Below are 22681 nucleotides of genomic sequence, written 5' to 3' on the forward strand. Positions count from 1 at the left end.
ACTCATAAGGCCATCCTCTAAGCCTTCCTTCGAATGTGGGGAGTGGGGGATATATCTGAGAAGTGAAGGGATATATGGATAGGGGTGTGGTGTTGTGGACGCTCTAGACACAGCTCCAGCGTCAGGTATCCCACAGTCAAGATCCAAGAGGCCACCCAAAATGAGATAGAAGGGTCTTTCTCCACCTAAAGGCTGGATAGTTACATGTCACAGAACTTGTATTGTGATCACTTGGTGATGTTTCATCAGCTGAGAATAGAAAATAAAGAAGTCCTCAACTTTCACGTTAGAGTGGAACAACGTGAACTCTGTCAGAACCCACACCAACCAGATACTAACTTCATATCAGTCTCATTTTTGTGCCTCTCACTGCTGCGTCATCTAGGCGTTTTCATTCATTCTGAGCATTTGTTATTTCAATCTTAAAATGCCTCTCTGTGCAATTCGGTTGAGATATTCCTGTTTTCAATAATACATTTGCCATAATGCTTTCCTTCCTCCTTCAGACCTCTCTGAAATCAAGCACTGCAGTCCACCGACATGTTGACAGTTTTGCATGAATTAATGAAAAAGGACTTAGAAGTGGCTGACAAAGATTTATTTATTATTATTAAATTGACTGTGTATCCAAGTTGCTCTTCTGAAAGAAAAGAGAAAGAACTGAAAAAAAGTTTTTGAAATGTACAATTTGGAATATATTCTGTTCCTCAATCTACAATATATAATTTTAAGAGTCAAGGCTGCTGTCTCGAGGTGGAAATTCTTGCTCTAAACTGTAAGCAGGACTGCCTTACTGGTATTACTTTATATGCTGAGAGGAAGTGAAAATGGATGTTTCCAACACTGGGAAAAAAATGAAGTCCAAAGTTGGTCATTTAATAGATAGGGGCTAACATTTGTTTAGTTCCTTTTGCTTAAAAAGAAAAATATGAAACGTCCTGGTAACAAAACACAAACATACAAGACGTAAGCATACCTGCCGAATATTTTCTTATATGCTTCTTCTGACAAAAAGCTAAAATGCATAAGTCTAAGTGATCCAAGCACGGAAATGACACCTAATCTTCTTGAAGCAATGTACTGTGGAATGTATTAAGTTAGTATATCACATAAGGCTTGTACTCCCTTCATTTGCATGCGCTCCTATTTCACAACCATATTTCCTTTAACACTCCAGCCTTCCCCGTACATTCTGTATTTGGCTTTGCATTTGCCTGGGCTGTGGTAATAACCCCAGGCAAAGAGCACAACAGCGGCCGGCTGCCAGCAGCAGAGGCCTGGCGCTGACTAGGCAAGGATTTGCGTGGCACATGCCAGCTCAAACACGGACACTTCCTTTTTCTGTTTTCCTGCCTTTAGAGGCCAGCCAACCAAAGATGAAATTCCTCCATTCCTGGAACATCTGGCTTAGACTCTCAATGCTCATAATTATCCTCCCGTTCCCAGCTCTCTGCAGGTGCAGGGAAGTGCAGGGCAGGTTCTCCGAGAACACAGCGCTACAGTGGATAAGTTCATCTATAAATCTTTGGTAAACGCATGCCATATGATTTAACGTACAGTTATATTTTTATAATTTATGCTGAGAAAGGGTCTTACTGATAAAACGCCAGCTGGAATAATATTACATTATAAGGCTATGAAACCTAGGGCAAAATCTCCAACTCTTAGTAAATGTAGGGCTTTGTATTGCAATCAAAATCTGCATGTCAGCATCTCACACTGCTGTATCACTTATGCCTTTACGGTCTACCCCTGTACCACTCATTCACTTTTTATCCCTTCTCTCAACACAGGCTTTCACTCCTCAGGCGCTTATTTATCTTCATCCACTGCTCCTCCCTCGCCAGTTGACCACTTGCTGTCCTCATCTCGCACGGTAAAACCCCAGGAAAATCTTCCCATGCTTTCCCTGGCAGCCAGATGCTGTTGTAGTCCACATTGGCAGCTCCGACCTGTGAATGTCGTCGGAGCCGTGACCCATTCCTTGTTCGACTCAGCACGGTTTGCCTAAACAGATGGTGAGTAATGGCATGCAACGCCTACTTATCTTTCTGTGCCTCGCTCCATATGGTTCCTGTATTAGACCTGGAAACAAATTGAAGGAGTTAGTGTGACTAGGAAATGAATTCCATTAAGCTCCACAAAGCTGCTGTTAAAAATTCGTGTGTTCTTGTACTGATATGAACGGCTGTGTGAGTCAGTTCAGATTTGAGATGCAAATACACAGTTCCCTTGATTTTATTGGGGTTAAACCCACCTGTGCCATGCCTAAATCTTACTCTGTGGTGTGTGAGCCTGCAAGCCATTCGAGCACTCATGTGAGTTCCTCAGTTTCCCATTAAAATCATCTTATGACAGGTGTGAGATCTTGCAGCATTAATATCTGTACATGTACATAATATCTGTAAATGTTCTGAGACTACCCAGGAATACACAGTCTTAGAAATTGATAATGTCACTTTCTCCTTTTGGTGGTGGTAGGGGAGCTAGTATTTCAACATATGAAAACACCTGTTATTAAAATGGATGAGTTTAGATCACCTTAGATTTAGTGATATCCTCTTTGTGCTTAAAAGGAACTGATTAAAAATGTCAAGATTTCAGGATTTAGGATAACGTTCTCAAAAGGAGCCTGTAAAGGCTCATGAGTCTAATTGTCATTACAAGATATAGCTTTCAGTGAGATTTAACCTCAAAGGCCAGAATTATTTTACAGATATTTTTGATATATTTGTTTCTCAGTTAGTCACTTGGGACCAAATCCCCAAGAGGGAGCTACAATATGAGGGATGCAAAAAGCCCTAGAGACAGTGAGCAAGAAAGTATGATCCTGCGGCAGCCCAGTAAAGACTGAATGCACCTGGGAGTAGGGAAAAGGGGAAAAGCAAGTCTTGGCTTCTTGACCCTTCTTTGGGGTTAGCTCATGGATTTTACATTGAAAAGTCACAGAACAAAAGGCACAATCAACTCGGTTTAATTTCCTTTCCTGACCCCAGACCTCTCTTGCACCTTCACGTATCATGCCTTAATCACCAGTCTGTAGTAAAAGCTGTGGAGGTGGCCATTCACCCCCCTCCCACCCTGACATGAAATGGAGCCAACTTACAAGAAATAGGTAAGGACTTTTTGTTTTGAGAGACAGCGTATACAACACTGACACGTATACTGTATACTGCTGAAAAAAATTGTTGCCTTAATCATTGATGTGTGGCTAGAAGTTCTTTCTAAATGAAGAGAAAACAATAGAGATGTGTCCCTCTTGAGAAGAGGGTCACACAGCCCTGAACCTTGTACAGCTCTGGAGCAGGTCAATGACAGCTTCTAGGGGCATCTTAGTTGTGACTAGCTCTGGTGCCGTGAGTCGGTGCAGTGGGTTGTGGAGTAAACTGAATTTCTGTTTGTGGGATGGAGTCTGCCAGCCCAGGCTATTGGAGGTGGTATCATTACATTGATTTAGGACCCAACTTCATGGCTAATGCGGTCTGACCCAGTAATGGGCTGGTGGAATTCCTGAAGAGCCACAATCAACTCCTGCTGCGAGCTCCTGCTTCCCTCCTCTTCCCAGCATACGGGGGCATGGATGTATATTGTGGCTTCCAGCCATACGAAGGTTTGGATGTGCAGCTTACACAGGCAAAGAAGCTGGCAACCATAAAAAGTAGGGATACTCGTGAGGGCATAAAGACACCTGTTCCTGCTCCAATCGTTGCTTTGTGTATCTTAAATACATTTTATCTTAAATTCAACATTTACATTTTAAATCTTATGTAAACTGGCCTCTGGAGCAGGGGCTGGGATCCAGGTGTCTCTGCCCCTTGGTGAATGTTCCTGCCACAAGGCTGCAGAATTGTACTTGTTGCTTCTCTCTTTTTACCACAGGTATTTTTTATTTATTTATGCAAAGTGAAACAGATTCATCGACAAAGTTTGCAAGATTAACAAAATATTCCATGGCCAGGAATTTAAGGCACTCTGTTGAAGAATGAGAGGAATTTGCTACCGAGCACTCCACATTTTGTGACTAGTGACTTTGGGAAGCCGCTACATGTGCCTACCACATGCCTCTGGGATACAGTTCCTCAGGCGATACAGGTGGAGGAACCGTGCTTGTGAATCCTGCCAGGCATGAACTGGACATGGAGAACTCAGCCCTGCTGACATTGCAAGACTCCTAGACGTGCCCAGAAGTGAAACATTAGGCACCTGGTTTAACACTGGAAGCAGAGGACTGTAGGGGTAGCTGAAGAATTTTTGGATGCAGGCACTTTAAGATGAACAATATCTTCGAAAATCCCACTTATTGGCATCTTTAGATACCTTTCTAACTGCAACAATTTGATTCCTGATCAATTTAAGAACTTGGGCTTCCTGCATGTTATTTTAAGACTTTGCATTACATTTTTTCCTCTCTAAAAGCAGCTTCCTGATGTGACTCAGAGGGAGACTGTCATTTGTAAGTCATTAATGAGCCTGTAACTTTGATTGTGTGCTTTACATGTCAAGTGTGAATTATTTCAATAAAATTAATTACTTTTTTGGCTAGTCAGTAGGACAAGTATTCATTCTTAGCATCCCTTTACTCTGAGAGATTTGGTCATTTTGCTTGGAATACACTAGTTAAAACTTACTTTCAGCCTACATTTCTGTTTCTCAGCTATTTAAGCAGAAATGCATTTTGTTTGTTTTACTAGGAAAAGATGCTTTGAAAATATCTGTCCCATTTCCTAGGGTGCCTACGCACTGACAAATCACAAAACCAGGAAAAAAAAGTGTAAAACCTACTGTACATACAGAACTATTTAGAAATAATAGTTGTTTGCTAACATTTTTGGTAGTGTGAGCTCTGCGACACAAGATTGAATGGAACTGGCACCAAAGACAGTATGCATGTTAGTAAATATAATGATTTTTCAGCATCATCTCCCAGGACTGTCACAGAACATGTTATGTTAAAGAGGGAAGCTGAGGATCAGCATTGAAATTCCTGTTTGATGAACTTGTGACCTTCTTGTGCCTTACACAGAGTATTTTTAAGCATCAGAAAAAAAAAAAAACCAACAAAAAACAGATGAAGAGAAAGACCAAGAGACTGTTTGGTCTTTAGAGGCCAGATAGCTGGGTAGTACAGTGAAATGAAAGCCTATGGGAAGCAGAGCCCCATCCTACAAACATTTATGTATCCACTTAAATTTGTTGAGTGAGCATAACTAGGAGTACCTGCATGTTCATTCAAAAGAAAGGAATAGTGGAAGAGTTAACCTTAACCTAGCTATCAGAAAACTAAACACCATTTGAAGCATAAAATAAACAAAGGCTCCTGTTCAGATTTGGAGCAAACGGCCAGTGTACTTGTAATTATTACTTTTAAAAGGAGTTGAATATTTGCCTTCAAAACCAGTACTTCAGGTAGCTTCAAAACCATAACACACAGCATTTCTTCAGTTTGTTTTTTTTTTTTTTTTTCTTGAACCTACATGTACGAGAGAGACAAATTTATGGCATAATTATCTAATGCTAGCAAAAATTAGCAAACCAAATTTCTGGGAACAATCATTCTACTGTTATTAATTCTGATTACCATCTAAAGAGTGCTTGCGATCATGTCACTATATAATATTTCTTTCAAAAATAACAAGACACTGCTAAAAATACTTGTCTTCTACCCACCGTTACCGGCAATACTCGGAGCAGCGCCTTAGAGAGCCAGCCGGCGTGGAGGAGGCTCAGCGCGTGTCGGTGGAGCTGCCCTCTTTCTGCCAGACCCCGGGGGCAGACGGGGGCTGCACTCGGGGCCCTCACAGGGAAGCTGAGCTTTTTTGAAGGGATTCCGCCTGCTTTGGTATACCTCATTTTCGAATAGCCCTACTTGCTCTATGACTTGTTTGTATATGAAAGGTAAACATGCCTTGTTCCAGGAGAGTATGTTTTTAAGGTATTGTTTATATACATAGGCATAAGCACAGATGGTTAATTTTCTGCAGCCTAACATCGTGTTCGATATTGCAGTAAAAACCTATGCAAAATGTGAGCTCTCAGCTGTGATAAAGTGTTATCACTCTGAAAACTAGTTTCCCTTCATGTTGGCACCACTGAATACATTGTATTTTTAATAGCTGTTGAAATTGTGTGTCAATGATGAACATCTTGTGACTACCCTGCAGTTAAAACTAGGTGGAGGTTTATATTTACAATAGAGAAGAAATCCCTGAATAGATTACCCCAGCCTTGTAAGCAGTTCCTTGGGCCAGCTTGCGTTACCTTCGCTGGGAATCCACCTGAGCACAATATTCCATACGTGTGTATCGACAACAGATACATAGACAAAAAATAACGTACAAAAGACACCCTACAAAAGGCTCCAGTCACACCCTTTCCTTCCCCAAATCAGAATTTTACTCTTTCATTATAGCCTGACCATTCTAGTAAGCTGAAAGTAATCCATTCATTTCTGAATAATACTTGTTTTGAAATATAAAGCCTATACTTTCTTAAATGACTCTAAAGAAAGTATAATAGACTTTCAGAGACTGAAAAGCTCACTTCTATACTTCAGCAAAATCTGAATCACAGCCCACTCTTTACAATGCATGAATATTGTAATTGTTTTCCTAATACAGTAATCGTAATTCTTTCTACGCACGCCACAATGAAAGGCAATGGAAATTTTCATGAATGAATAAATTTGGTGAAGGTATTTGTCATCAAATGGATGCTCTCCACAATATAGGACTTCTTTTTTGTTCATTACATACCTCAGTCATCCCATTAGGAAGAAAACCTTGAAAATGTGAATTAAATAAAGCAGATGCAGTTTGGGTGTTTTGAGTATGCCTGCACTAAACCCCAAAATAACATTATTTACTATTTCCCTGCTGAAAAAAATGGTATAAAAATTAATCTAATTCTTATGGTAAATATGTTTCAATGCCACATTCACTACCAAAATCATTGAATCAGTGAGACAACTCACATGATAAAAGCTTTTACTATGTAATAATCTGGATGCTTACTGAGTTACATGACATTTATAATTTGCAAAACTTCAAATTGAATTTAATGATGTGATATTCTTTGTGAAATGCCACTGAAGTCAGAAAAATGTTCATGTTTAGAAGTAAGCATATTTTTAAGTGCTCCAGTAGACAGACATCTATAAATTCGTCATGCAGCCTACTGGTCATCACCTGAACTTCTGAGGATTTTGATGACTTAAAGGTGGTGTGAATTATTCATTAATGTTTGTAAAATAATTTGAGATCCTAACAGAGAAAAGTGTCAATAAAATCCAGAACATTACCATCATGTACAGGTTTTCATCACAGCATATTTCACATATTAGGCAAACTTAACTTTATTCAGTAAACTAATATTCAGTGGAATTATAAAAATTCATATAGAATCAGCCATACACATTGTGCAAGGTCATAAGAAGGTGAGAGAAGTTTAATTACAAGGAAGAAAGAAGAGAGAAAAAATTATCAAAATGTATAAATAATTACCTCATGTAGAGACCAAGAGTGTTACAATTCATAGAGACCATCTCTATTTTTCCTTCCTCACCATGGCACTCTCCAGTATGACATGGTGTGGCATTTAATTGGCATTCTCTATTGCTTCTTTACCCCCAGCAGAGCCTCTTCTCACTTCAGCTTAATCACAGCATTTCTGCACGATTTGGGACTTTCATTTTGTTGTATTACTTTTGAGAGGACAAGCCATATAACCTGCTACGGGATACGGCCCTGTGCATGTTCATTGTGGTTTCCCAGACCAGCTGTGGCCCGCTTACTGTGACCGCAAGCCAGCAGTGGTATGAGAGAAGACTGTAGGGAAGTGTGGACAAACCAAACAAATGGTGGTTGTCTGAGCTGTATAACTGGGCGAAGCAGTTCCTTTATGAAATCTTTCCTCCTTTCCTTAACGGTCAGGGAAGCCATTGTTTCTCCATTTAGATGGAGAATCCCGTGCTGTGCATGGATGCTTCGTGAAAAGTCCCTCCGGTGGATTAAAGAGTACGACCCGCTGGACACAGAAATGAATAAAAGGCATTTCATCTTCTCCACTAATTTACCATTTACCTTTGGAGAGAAGATACCTTGCTTTATCAAGAAATGATAGGAGACCCCATGATTACTAAGGACAAAGTGATTCTGAGACAGACGATTACAACTTGGGGAACAGTCAGCTGTCCAAAGCCTCTTTACATCTCCTGCTCTTTGTTGTCCATCTCCTGCTCTTTGTTGTCCAGAGCACACTGCTTTTTTCCAGGTAAATCTATTTTGACTTTCTTATCTAATTGGATGCTCACCCTTATTTTCTTCCAGACCTTTCTGTGATGGTAACCATGAAACTTCCCAGCTTTGTCTCCTTTGAAGCCTATAAGAAATCTCTACCATTACCATGGAAGACTGCTCTCCAAATGGAAAATAGAAGGGTATCGGTAGGTTTTCACTACAGCACAATCTTCTGCAAGTGGCAGTTTCTTTGGTGAGTGGCTGTATGGCTCCAGCACATTTATACAATGACCTTATTGTATGTAATGGTTCCCATTTTCTTTGGGTTATTATAGACGTCTATTCCTCAAAAGGAGCCTGATTCTGCAAGTGCTTAAAAGCGTACATCCCCAGAACTTCAGTGAAGTCTTGAGCTGTTCACTATTTTCAGGGGTAGAGTCTGCCTTCCCAGAATTTCTCTTTACTAGAGAAGGAAGACAGGATTTTCAGGTGACTGTACCTATATGTTCAATATACCGTTTAAGAGGTACCTATCATCTGTAGACAGCCCAGTCTGGTGGAATCCTATCCTGAAGAATGAACTAACACCAACACCCTTCCCCCCTTCTTGTGTGTCTCTGCACGGGAAGTCTCCTAAACGGCCAATATTTCTCATCTTCTGTGAAACTCGCTTTCTGTTTGGCTCATCACCTACCACGTTCTCCCACTTGGTACTGATTTTGAGGGAGATGCCAAAATTACATGACCGCTGCCTTTTTGTTAGAGATCTTCACAACTTAAATGCTTAAAACACCCTTAGATAATGAGTAGATGAATAAGAGACAATTACGTTGCTTAATTCAGAAACATGAAGAAGTAATTTTATCAAGTCCCACATGGTAGAGAGCACAGGAAAGTTCAGCTTCCCGTGTACTCCTCAGTATACAACCTCGGTGCTTAGAAGAACGAATTGGTAAGAGTCTGAGTCGTGCTTCTAGGAAATCTAGAGATTAGCACATTTGTGCTAGCTGCTGAAGTTGGTTTTGCGAGCCTTTACTTTCGTCATGTTATCTAAAAGCTCCCCAATGTAAGAATCAAGCTATCAGGAAAAAATAATCAAAATTTGACTTTCTTCTGTAAGCTCCAGTGCAGAAAGTAGCAGATGGCTTGAGGAGGTCTAGTCCGTTTCATGTTGAGAGTGTAAAGATGCTGTCTCTGGCTTAGAGTTGCCAGCTTCAGGCAAGCTCAGCCACTGATAGCTTGAGCCCTGATCCTAAGCCTAACACCCGTAAACCCCACTTTGCCAGCTGGGCTCACGGTAACCTCGGAGATCCAGGCAGGCAGAGCTCAGAAATGTGTTTCAATCATTTAATGAGTTTGAATCGCTCTTGAAAAAAAAAACCCTTGCTATTAGGATCAAACCATTATTATAACAGCTATTATAAAGAATACAAGTTTCTTTACACTAACCTAGAATCTGTCCAACCAAAAAAAAAAGCTGCTGCTTTTAATCTAAAGTGAATAATTCATGTTTTAGCTTAAGGAATTAGAAGAATACAGACCATTATCTGCTTTGATCTATGTAAGTAATATACATTTAAAGGGGGTGTGCAGCAAAAAATAAAGGTAGGGAGTGTTTATTCCTCTAGTTCTACTTTTTTTTTTTTTTTATTTTTGTGACTGTATTTAAAGTGTCGACATTTCTGATTTCAGTAAATCTAATTGCAAAGTAACAAAGTGGAGATAAATTAAGATGTAAGTGAATGCTACTTGGTAGGAAGGATTAGGTCAAAGATCTGCTCTATCTGAACTGCAACTGTTGCATGTGTTGTCATCCAGTATTGCAAGATCAATTTAATTGCACTCTGTTTTGATGCATCTAGACTTAAAAATATCAAAGAGATGCATCTTACTTATAAAAAGCTGAAAAGGAGTCAGGATTCATCCGATTATTACTATCTGGGCCCTGATTCTGCCTCTGGGATGTTGATGCTTGGGGTAGATGGAACCCAGCTATGTTTTTCTAGGTGCGTATGGCTACCTGCTGATTGCTGTCTCACCAGAATAAACTGTAAGCCTTTCCAGCTGTTCTTAATCTGGACCCTTAACCTTTAAAAAAACCAGAGGCTTTCCATTCCTCAGAGCCAAACTTTGCTAACAATATCTAGGTTGTTTTCAAACCAAGCTTAAAACATAAAAATGACTAATAAATCCATATTCCATAATAGTTAGGCTGGAAAACTATTATTTAAAAACACACTCAGTTTTTACGACCCATTTCTAGTAAAAATCCAAACCATGCTTCACTAACGCTACCACTTCAGATACTCAGATCCTGGATGACGGGCATGATATCCAGATAGATGCACCAATAAATATGTAAAGGCTATAAATCTGTCTGAAATTAGTGATTTGTGGATGTGCGTGGGGGAAGAGGGCTGGGAAACTCTCTTTTCTAATCTGTTCGTTTCCTGACGCTTAATGTTCTGTAACTTCACAGCTGGTGATTGGATTTTTCTGTGGTTTGTGTTATTATGTGCTAAACACATTACTCCGTGCCCTCGGGTGGGACCTGGGGCTTTAAGAATAAGGCCCTGCTCTCGCACGGGCTTTTAGCCTGCACCTGATTCCACTCGTGCAAAGCGCCGTTTTCGGCAGCCCGGGGCTCTGGGCCGGAGTCAGCCCCCACCCGGGACTTCGCGGACCCCCGGCGGAGGAGCCCCGCGCCGCGAGGGTGAGGCAGGTTCGGAGGAAGGAAACGGTGGGGTTTGGATGGAGCCACAGCCCAGAAACTCGTAACGCTTCGGAGGACCGTAGCCCGCTGGCTTCGGGATGCCACTTCGGGCTTCCCATTAAAACAACAACAAAAATAGTAGTAATCATTCATAACCATCCATCTTGCTGACTTTTTTACGGCCCCGTAATTGCCCCCTCCCTGACAGGCGGATTTATGCCTTGGCCGCCCGCGCCCGGTGGCAGGGAGCTCCGCCGCCCGGCTGGCACCGCCGGCTCCTGCGGGGCAGCGGCGGGGGGGCGCGGGGCGCGCCCCGGTCCCGGGCGGAGCGGAGCGGCGGCGGCGGCGGCCCCCCCGGGGCGGAGTGCGGAGCCTCCTCGCCCCGCTCTGCGCCGGGGGCGGGCAGGGCCGGCGCAGCCCTTCCCCCGCGGTCTGCCCGGCCGTTTTGAAAACGGCAACCCCCCCGTGCCCGGCAGCCTCCTGCTTCGTTACCGTCTCCAATACACCCCCCCCCCCCCCCGCTCCTTTTTGGTTTGTTGTTCTTTTCGGGTCCGGGTCTGCTTCTGGGCTTTCGGCAGTCTCCTCTCCCGGCTGGGGGGGAGCTCTCATCACTTGATTTTTCCGTGCAAAACTCAAGGACCATCCCAGCAGCGTTCAGGAGGGAAACGCTTTCCTTCGCTCTCTTCCTCTTTTTCTCTTCCCCTCTTCCCGAGCAGCCTCCCTTCAAGTCCCTCCCGCGGCTCTCTCTCGCCCTCCCGGCAGGACTTCGCAACTTCTGCCCCCGGCTCCGCTGGCCTTTTATTTGCGATTTTTTTTCCCTGGGCTTTTGTTTTGTTTTGTTATTTCTCCTTCCCCGCGACCACGGCGCACGGCCGGGACAACGGCGGGCCGGGCGCGGACCCTCCGGCGGGCAGCGCCGCCCCCTCCCTCCGCCGGGAGCCGCCTGGGAGGGAAATGATGGCCTAGAAATTAAGCAGCACTTCTGATGTGGTACATCTGCCTCTCCCCCCCCCGCCCCCCCTCCCTTTTCTTACACCGTTTAGGATTTCCCCGCGTCTCTCCCTCTCTCGCACTTTTTGAAAAATCTTGAATTTGCGCCCCCCCCGGCCCAGGCCCGGGGTGGTCGCGCAGGGGGCGAGGCGCTCCCCAGCCCTTCATGCGCGGCGCTGGGCGCTCGGGGAGGAGGCGAGCGGGGGGCGAGCTCCGCGCTCCGCAGGAAATGCCGGCGCTGCGGCGGGGAGCGCCCCCGGCCCGCCGCCCCCCGGCCGCCCGCCGCTGACCGCCGCCGGAGGGGTCGCTCCCGGCCCCTGCCCGGCTGCGAATAAGCCCCGGGGCGGGGGCCCGCGGTGCGCGGGGAGGCCCGTCGAGGCCATGGCCGGCGGCGAGGCGCGGAGCCCGGGCTGCAGCGGGCGCTGCCCGCCGGCGGGGCGGCAGCCCGGCACCCCGCGGGGCGGCGGCGGGGCGGCGGCGGCGGAGGCGGGGGGGGGGCCGGGGCCGGGCTCCCGGGCCGCGCTGCCGCCGCCGCGGGGGACCTGGCGCCGCCGGAAACTTTCCTCGGCGCTGTGCGCCGGCTCCCTCTCCGTGCTGCTGGCCCTGGTGGTGAGGCTGGTGCGGGGGGAGCGCGGCCGGGAGCTGGCGGCGGAGGGCGGCGCGGGGCCGCGGGGCTGGGGCTGGGGCTGGCTGCCCCCCGGCGCCGTGCCCCTGGGCCTGGCCGGCGCCTTCTTCGGCGCGGGCCGCTACCTGCTGCGCGGCGGCGTGCGGCCGCGGACGGCGGCGCTGCTGCTGGCCGCCTGCTGCGGGGGGGAAGCGGTGGCGCAGACGGCGCTGGCGGCGGGGGAGGATCACTTGCTCTCCCTCGCCGCCACGGGGGTGGTGCTGAGCTGCCTGGCCGCCGTGACATGGCTGGTGCTGAAGCTGAGGCAGGGCGTCCTCATGCTCGCCGTGACTAGCGCGGCCAGGACCACGTCCCTCGTCGCCTTGGAGAAGGTCCCGGCGTCCTGGCGGCCCTACCTGGCCTACCTGCTGGGGCTGCTGGGCATCCTCCTGGCCGGCTGCGCTGACCGGCTCTGGCCCCCGCGGCGGGCCGCCCCGCCGGCGGAGCCTCCCGCCGCCCCCCCGGCCGCGGACGAAGCCCCGGTGCTCAGGCGGCGGCGGCGGTCCAGCTCCATGATCTCCCCCGAGATGTCGGGCGGCGGCAGCAGCAAGACCCACCGGCGGACCTCGCTGCCCTGCATCCCCCGGGAGCAGGTAGGGCAGGGGCTGGGGGGGGGGGGGGGAGGACGACACACGGGTCCCAAACTTTGCCGGCGGCGGGGGGGGGGGTCCCGCCGGCGGCGGCGGAGGCGCGGGGAGCTGTGCCCTCCCCGCTGGAGGGGCCGAACACGGCGCGGACTTTCCCCGGCGCCCCGCGGCGCGGAGAGCCCCGGGCGGCCGCCCCGGGCCGGGGCCGGGGGGGAGCGGGGCTCTCCGGACCCAGCCTGGCTTGCCCCGGCTGCGGGCGACGGGCGGAGGGCTCGGGGTTGGCTTTTCTTTCACAGCCATCACCAGCGCTTGCTTTTCTTAAGCCTGGCGGAAGGTTGGGGCGGATGGTACCCGCTTGGCTCTCGGAGCTGGTGGGAACCTGCCCTCGGCACAGCCCTCGGGTTTCCCAGCATCACTTCCCGGCTACCTGGAAAGGTAGCTTAGCCCTATTAAACTTGCTTTAAGCTTTAAAGGGGGGAGGGGGGGTGTGTGTGAGCGAGCCACGCAGCTTGTCCTCTGTGGGAGAAGTCCCTTATCAGAGTGATAGCGTGTCCTCTGAGGCTGGCCCGCACAGCGCGGTGCTCCTCTTTGCACTTTGCCTCCCCAAGGCTGTTCCTGTGCGTGTAATCAATAGTTCCCGCTCTGCTGTGGTTGTGGGATCTGGTACGAGGCACACGCGATTTATCTCAGCTTTGCTTCCTTTAAGAGGCCGTGATTTGAATGGATGAGCGAGAACTTAGTCTGTTACCAGCGATGCGTTCTTTTAAATACACACCTCAAAAAAAAAAAAAAAAAAAAAAAAAAAAAAGGCAAACAGCATTATCTTTACTGCACAGCTGTATAGAATCCTGCCATGGACACAAGGTCGGCTTAGTTCTGCGCTCGAAGCGTTTTCTCAATTTTTTTGAGACTTAAGATTGCCCCACAAAAGAATCGTTGGATGGGTCGAGTGTAACGGAGTGTATTGAAAGTCAGCGCAACCCTTGCTGAGCGGTGGAAAGGGAAACCTGGGGGAAAATAACTGGCAAATGGTGTTAAGCTTTCTTTTTCAATTAGCATTGAAAACTACTCTGTGCACTGAGGTCAACTGAAGCATATTGCCGTACAGCAAAGGTTTTCTTTCAGGTTGCTTGCTGGATAAGCAGCTAAGTATTTTCCAAGTCATGGCATCTAACCATATGGTGTGGGTGGCTAGTTTGTTTCTGGAAATGGTTTGATTACATCCCTTTGTGGTTGGTTGTGACATTTTCTAGAAGAGGGCCTGACAACCTTATATACTTGAGGCTTATTTTACAACAAACGTACTTATTTATTTAACATTTTTGTTTAGATAAAATAAATATTTACCACAGTGTCCAGGCAAATACAGTGTGAAAAAGCAGAAAGCTGATCCAGTTCTGACTTCAGCAGGAACTGAGAGAGAGAGAAGGGTGTAAGAATTATCTGTAAATACAATGTCTAAGGTGAGAAATTAAAACTGTTTATACTTACTTGATGATGCTAGGCATTTCTCATGGTTTCTTACAATAATAACTTGTAAGGTTTAAAACATATTTCCACTCACTCTCACACTTCAAATAAAAGCAACTTTTTAGTTGACATCTCTAAATGTAATCATTTGGAGACAGAGTTCACTAGTTTGTGATCATGTCCTCTTTTCTTATAGAGGGAATTCAGATCATCTACGTATACCAGGATGTTAAACTGGTGATGGATAACAAGGTAGATTTCTTCCCCCCGAAATGATGTGCTACTTGGGGACAGTGGTCAGCTTTGCCCCAAGCAATTCCCGCTTCCAGGCTGTGGAGCTGGACTGGAGTTAGCTGGCCACCGTACAGTTTACCCGCTGCAGGATTTTGGCAAATTTCTCTTTCTTTTGTTCTCACTCACTATTAATCAATAGCGAGATCTGGTATTGCTTGCGTCACCGCGTGATTAGAAATGGATGACTACTTTTGAGTTTGGGGAGGCTTTTTGTCTTTTTTTTTTTTTTTTTTTTTTTTTTTTTTTTAAGCACAATGTGGCTGTGTGTATGTGAACTTCCCTCCCTAAAAGCTGTCCTCTTAAATAAATGTTAGCAAGATAGAAAAATGGAAAAACTGAAACAAAGCTCTGTAAGGACCTTGAAGAAATGCTGGGAGAAGTGGGACTCTTTTATAGCAAACAAAGTTTGTGTTTATAGCAAAAATCAGCTCCCCATAGACTTAAAGAAACCATAGGTAAATGTTTCTCTTTTGGGCAGTTTTTAAATATAACATGTTAAAAATAGAGGTGAGGGCTTTATAAACAAAACCAGGCCTTCCCTCACCCCCTGTTTTTAAAAAACATACCCTGAATGTTTCTGGTCCAAAAGATACCTTGTTAATACGTCTGGGAGCTGCCAATAATTTTCATCAGGAAATGGATCTACTTTATTGCTTTGAAATAAATGCTTTCATTTGGTGAGTAGCATTAGGTGAAGTTTTAGAGATGTTTCCCATTGCCTCTTGGGTAATCTTTCCTATCACTGAGCACTTAATTAAGCTTTTATTTTTCCATAGTGTGATTCTATCCCTATCTGCCTATTTGTGATATGAGATTCTACAAAAGTCAGAGTTTCTGAATTTATTTTTTTTAGTCACACACATCTCAGTTATCTGAATTTTTCCCTGGTAGAATGCTGAATTGAATCTATGTGGCCTTGTGATACAAAGGACAGTACCAGGAATTGCAGACTAATATCACAGATAGAGGTATTGGCATATTTAAAATTAAATGTATACTTCTGTTTAAGCTGCTGGTAGGAGTAGCTGGAAATGCGTATGTCACTAAATTACTCCTTCTGCAGAAACATTTTGTCTTAGTTTCTAATAATTTCCCAAAAGAATTTCAAAAGAAAAACCATTTCATTAAAAAAACCCCCCACCATCAAAAATCAAACCAGTTTCTTTTGGTGCTAAAAGTGCTCTTTACTAGTTTCTCGTTTAATTCTATTTTTTGTGGTTGATTTTTGTATATGTCTCTCTCTTCCTCAACTTTGGCAAATTCTTTGGATTAAAAGCTTCCAGTTTGGCGTGTGTGTAGATCTCAATGAGAAATGTGTGCTTTGTAATAGCCTGATCCTGCTCCCAGCTGAGTGTTGTCTCCCTCTGATTTCATCAATGCCGGCTGAGGATGCTCACCTCCTTGAGGGCTAGCTCACCCAGATTTGAGAGAGGCTGCGGAGAGAAATTGTGAATGGATGGATAAGACAGTGAATGAATGGAAAAAAAGAAGTCTTTTTTTTTTTTTTTTTGTGGTAAATGCACAAGTACCACCAAGATGATGACTTTTGGAGTTTCTTCTTCACTTTAAACATTTTAGTTTTTTCTACAAGCGTGGAGAGGAGGTGGGGAGGCGGGGGACGGGGCAGAAACGGGTTCTATGTCATGGTGTTTCCCACTGAAATATATGGCCCGTGTGCTTCGGAGCTTGTGCCTCTGTGTGTTAATCTTGACATACAACAGTCCAAAGGAATGATTTTGCCTTGGTGGGTAAAATACTCCACAGGAGATAGTAGGGCTGGACAATTTTAAACTATGCCAAAGACTCCCCATTTTTCTTTTAAGCCTTGCTTCTTGTTTGTTTTGTTTGGGGGGAATGGGAAGCTTTCAGTTAACTTGGATTCATGACAAGTGTGTGTTAAATGAGCTAGAGCAGCTGCTGCAAGTAGTTCAATTTGCTTAGCCTTTTTAGATTTCTTTTCTCCTTAGTCAGAACACTGTGACAGGTACAGCATGCATCAGGGTTTGAAGTACTTTCTCGTTCCCAAAGCAGTGGGTGACACAACCCCGTAGGAGAAGGCACTAGCGAGGTGCTGCGTCCTGCCCTGCTGAAAAGCCCCGATCCGTGCAGGAGGTAGCACCAGGACGCAGGAGTTTCTCCTGCAGCTCCGCCGTCTCCAGCTGCCAGGCCAGCAGCTCCATGTGCGACCTCCCACCCGTGTCCTCTGGCTCCTGGGGCAGAGAGGTTTTCTACCCATTTTCTTTCCTTCTTTCTCTTTGCTCTTTTCCTCCTTCTGAGCGGTTGGAGAAGTAGAAAGCTGTTTGCCTCGCTGAGGGACATCTGAGGGGCTGTCACTTATTTTTAATTGGTTTGAGACTTGGTAGCTGGTTTGCGCTGCCACATCTTTCCCTGCCTGTTTCTCCTTTTAAAAAGTTATTTTTTCAGATAAGTAGCTTTGGTGCCAGACTCCTCTGTCCTCCTCCAGAGGCTGCGGAGGGGTTTTTGCTCAATTTGACCATTTTTCATGGGGTTCTGGATGGTGACTCTGCCTGTTCCCAGTCTGTAGCCTGGGAAAGTTGTGAGCCGGGACTGTCGTTATCGCTGCCTGTCTGCAGAGTTGAGAAGACAATACTGTAACAGTTCACATGGTCAAAGATATCTCTTCAGCGATAAGATCTAAGAAATGGAGGAGGGAAAGAAATGTATTTGTTGGGTTTTTTTCAAGGGAAAATTAAGGCTTTATCTGTTCTTCTCATTGTTTGACAGTGAGAGCTTTGTAAGTGGCAGGAATATGTTGCCTCCCCCCCCCCCCCCCCCCCCCCCCCCTTTCCTGGTTCTCTATCATTCTGCCCTAAAAAAAGGACAGATGTCCCTTATGTTATAACTGATTTTTAATATTACTTATCCTGCCCTCTGGCCTGAAAATAGGAGAGATCAGAGTGCAACATACAGAGATTTAAAATTTTGCAGAGGAGAAGGCAATTAAATTTAGATATTGAACTTCATGTATGTCAGAAGTTATGGTCTCCTATTAGACATGCGGTGTTGTATACCATATACCTCCTTCTGCTAATAAGCTTTATTGAGCTGTAATTACTCTGATAAGGTTTACTGGCATTAGCATTTAGGTCACTAGAAACCGAGGAATACTGAGGAGTTATGTCATCTGGTGACTTGCTGAAACACAACCGTGTAAAATATTTAAGTAAGGCTCCAGGAAAAATCACCCAGGGATTCCAGATGTAATACTTTATTTTCTTTTGCATGGCTTCATTGACGCAAACCCGCTCTACTTAGATTTTTTTTTTTTTTCCTTTTTCTTTCAACTTCACAAAAATGTAAAAACTGCTGCTGAAACTCTCACGATTGGTTTAGAATCTATTTTTGTCAATTGGTTAAATCAAGAAATGTATATTATGGCATATTGGCAAAAAAAGTAAAATACAGTAGTGACTTTCTGCTCTTTCTGCCTGAAGTGTGAAAATGCAAAGCTGGGGAACTGAAAGAAATCCTGTGTACGCTGGGTTGTCATGTTAATTAAATAAACAGCCAGAACAGTGATCCTGTGTATGAAATGTGTTTTGAGAAGCTTGTTGGGGGCTGGAGGGGAAAAACAGTGACACATGATGTTTTGGACGTTAACTGCGACATTTGTATGAATTTGTCCTAATCTGCTGTTAGTGTGCTTACGTTCCAACTCTTTTTTGCAAGAGACTGAGACATAGCTGTATTTTGCAAATTGAAGGAATATTGCTGGGTTTTTTTTTCTTTAAAAACTAATATAAAAAAAAATAATCCCAGCCTGGAAGTGGAAAGGTTGCTGGGTTCTGGTGCTTGCAAACCGCAGGGCTCAAAATGGGGGTGAGCTGACTGCATCCTAAATGGTCTGAGAATAAAAAGCTGTAATTAAAGCTTTGAGCCAGTTGCTGTGATTTACTTAGGTAATCTAATGGGAGATGTACAGCTTGTAGCATACCGCTTGACGGATAAGGAAATAAATGTAAAGGTTCAGATAACAAAGTGGAAGTCAGGTTTTTCTTTGTGTGCATTTTTTTCTTCTCTGCGTAGTTTTGAAAAAGTTTCTCGATGAATTACCAAACCCTTTCCTCAGAGTCTCTTCTGTGTTAGTCAGCGTGTCACTCAGAAATAAATGCCTCTCCTTTGGTCTATGTAGTTTTTCAGGTTTTTGCTTGGTTGGTTTGTTTTTGGGGGTTTTGGGGGGTTTTCTTGTTTTTGTTTTTTTTTTTTAACTTGGTTTGCTCTAAGCCCTGCTGCAAGTACACTGGTAGCATCAGGAGTTCTCTGCAGCAGGGGTAACGATTTGAGAAATAGCAAAAAAAAAAAAAAAAAAGACATAAAATGTGATGTGTGTCTACGTTTTACCTTGTGGGGAATATCAGTGCTTTTCTTCCTGACGTGTTTTTGGAGATGAAGTGAGGTTGGGAGAGGAAGAACTGCCGCACCCCTTGATCAAGCTTTTACTTTCTTGTAACGCAGAGTTCGAGCTGCTTTGCTTCTCCCTCGGTGTGGGCGTATGGAATTGTTACAAGCCTCTCGTTATTTATTCTTATCATTACTCCTATTGTGCTGCGGCAGTGCTATGCGTCCGCGCCCCCCCCCCCCCCTCAAAACCGGGGGTGGGCGCGCGCAGCCCCGGGGCGGGGCGGGGCCGGGGGGCGGGGCCGGGGCCGAGGGCGGGGCCGGCGGTGGCGGGGCCGGACCCCTAGAGGGCACGAGAGCCCCTGTTCTGCGCCGGCACTCGCCGCCTTAAGAGCGTAATAAACAAAATCTGTCCGTGGTACTTAACTGCGCCTTTCTTTTATTTGAATTCTATTTTATGGTTTTTTCACGTTTTCCTGTCTATGCGCTGCGGTTCTAGTTGCGCTTCTGGCTTCTCCGAGCCCTTCGCTTCGGTCCGTCGGGGGTGAGGCTGGGCGCGGGGCTGAGGAGGGGGCTGGAACGTTTTGCCTGTGGCGGAAGACTTGGTGAGCGCGGTGGGGTAGGGGCAGGTCAACGAACCTGCCGTGAAAGAAGACGCCGCCTCTCTAAGCTGAGCTCTTTGGGGGCGCTAACAAAAAAATAATTGGAAGAAGAGCGGTAGTAGGCTTTGGCCTTCGAAATGCCGATTACGAGCGTAACTGGAGATGGCGGTACAAAGAAGCAGCTGCATCCGGATCTGTCAAGAATCTGGAAAAATACACTAAGTCACCATTGCTTTATGTATTGTGGAACCTCATGACTCTAGTCACGCATATAACTATTTATCAATAAAATGGGAAATGCCACAGGAAGAGCGCAGTAGCAGAATGTGCTGATGAGGCAAATGGTTCTTCGTTCCTGTTGAACACAGGAGGCAGGTGGATGGTTTCCTAATGCCGCCCTAAGGGTTGCCGAAGGAAAGGTAGAATGTACAGCGCAGGAAGCATATCGGCTAGAAGGGTTTGGTTGGTGAAATTACATTGTTAATTTTGGAATCTGTCAGGAAAAAGACACTGTGTCAGCTGGCAGTGCTGGTCACCGAAAAAGTCTCTGTATGTGAAGTATTATAGCGAAATTAGATTTGCGAAGTCCCGGTATGGAGTGCTGTAGTGACTTTTTGTCAGACAGAATGAATGGTTGGGGTCTACAGATAGCCCAAACCTCTGATCATCATCTAAGAAGAAACTGGAAAGATATGCGAAAGTAGACCTGACTGAGGAGTACTGAATAGGTATTTTCCTAAAAATGGAAGAATAGAAGGGAATTTGGGGGGGGGGGGAGGGGGGGGGAGAGACAAAACCATACCCCCCAAACCCCAACCCTTTAGTTTTAAACTGCTAGGAAGAAGTCTGGATGTGCGAGATAGAAATACACGCTGATAGTAGAACATGTGTGTCACAAGGTATAAGTGGAGCTATTTCTAAAATCCTTAGACATTTGTATTTATTATTTATTGAAGTTTAGAGGTTTCTTATGTCAAGTAGGTTGAGGATTAGAAAAACTGGCTTTATTTTTTTTTAATCTGATACTAGGTAGGAAGAAATTTCCCAGTTGGTTACTCTGTTGTGGTATGCTTTAGGGATCTCACTGTTTTATCTGAAGAGTCCACTGACCAGGACCTATCGCTGCATGACCGTGTTCATATTTTTACTGCAATTAACTACTGAAAACAATTAGGGAGAAGATATTTATGAGCGTCGATACAGCTAAAGGCTCTCCTTCTCCCCCTGCACAAGGCTGGAAAAATACGAAACCTCCACATATCAGAAATAGCTCAGAGCATAGCTGAGGCCTCCTTGTCTAACACCCTTAACCCACCAGTGAAATACGCGGGGTTAAAGTGACTTACTTGCATTTTGTATTTTGTACGTTGCTTAAGTTGGCTCTGTTTTGTAGTAAGAATTTATGCTTTGAATTTTAAAATAAAGTAAAATTATATCCTGCATCATTAAACGTTTTTAATGGGATTTTTGTCTGCCTAACTCTGTAGGAGTGATGCCTTTCAGATATACTCCGGATGCTTTTCTGATGGTTGCTGAACTCCTGAGACAGACCTTGGTGACGGTTTAAAAAGCAACCATTCCTCTTAGACTGGTTGGTCCTCTTAGAAGTACCTCAGCTTCATTAAAAGCTGTGTGAAATATGATGTCTGCTGGAAAGCCGTATCACTTGCTCTGCTTTGAGGATCAAGTCACTGATGGTTGTTGGATTTATTTTTTGTTTTAAAGAAGCTTCTTGATTCTTTGAATAAGCTTGCAGACTGGTTTTCTTTGTGTAAATGATAATAATGTAGGAGAAGAATTATTACTAAACCTCAAAACTGAACGTTACTTGTTCTGAGCAGTATCCTTCTGACTGATGTTTGCATAAATTTGTCCATAAGCAAGTAAGTAAATTTGTCTGAAATTAATTCCAGAAGGGGAAAGAATTGAGTGTCTGAATGCCGAAGGTTAACTGTTTTTTGAATTACTGCACTCCCAGCGGGTTGATGATACCTTGCTAGCATCTCTGTATGCTGGAGTTGCAGCCGTGGCACCAGCCATAACCTAAGTTGTTCCTCTCCCTGGAGTACAGATACTTCTGCTAGTCTCTTGCCCTTACTTTTGCTATACAGTTTTAAATAAACCAGTGTATGTTTGCCCTTAATGTCATGGAGGATAGGCAGAACATTAATATGTTTTGTTACCTATGTTACACAAAAATACTGATCCTTAGCAAAAACGTACACCCCAAATTTACCTTAAAATGAGAATGTGGGGCCGCTGAAGAGGCCGGAGCGGTGGGCTGTCTGCCCTGTGGTGGCAATGAAGTCACTCAGGTGACAGTCTGCAAAGGCACCCTCAGGAGCATTTATGTGTGCTGTCTGAGCAGCAATGGATGAAGGCACTTGGAAAGGGTGATGCATGGGTTGAGAAGCTACATCCAAGCAATTTTTTCTCCACCTCTATGAGCAGTAATCTAGATATGCTCGCCCAAGCTTTTTGTTGCCTGCAGAGTAAAACTTGTGAAACCTTGTCTATGTTCAGGTATTAAATCTCAATTGAAATGACAGCTGTAGAAAGGTGCAGACCTCTGTGCAAAAGTGTAGATTAAAAAGGGCTGCACAACCGTGGTGTCCATGCTTGCCTCTGTTAATGCAGTTTCAAGTGCTTTTATTGTGAGCTTCTTCCTGTCTGTCTGTCTTTTTCTTATTGTAGCCTGTTAGAGCTCATGAGCTAACAGATCTAACTTGGGTTTCCTTGCAGAGTAGGCTATGCTGCTTCATTTCCAC

At 45.1% G+C, this 22681-nt stretch overlaps 1 protein-coding gene across 1 annotated transcript in view; it reads left to right on the plus strand.

The window, feature by feature from the left end:
• Positions 1-12762: 12762 nt before the first annotated feature.
• The window catches only part of PDE3A (phosphodiesterase 3A), a 259054-nt gene continuing 249135 nt past the window's right edge, over positions 12763-22681 (plus strand). The window contains exon 1 of the mRNA XM_041118210.1: positions 12763-13194. Within this exon, the coding sequence (XP_040974144.1) occupies positions 12880-13194 (315 nt within the window). The 5' untranslated portion in view covers positions 12763-12879. The remainder of the gene's footprint in view (positions 13195-22681) is intronic.

Source organism: Aquila chrysaetos, chromosome 17, assembly GCF_900496995.4.
Source record: "Aquila chrysaetos chrysaetos chromosome 17, bAquChr1.4, whole genome shotgun sequence".
Taxonomy (NCBI): domain Eukaryota; kingdom Metazoa; phylum Chordata; class Aves; order Accipitriformes; family Accipitridae; genus Aquila; species Aquila chrysaetos.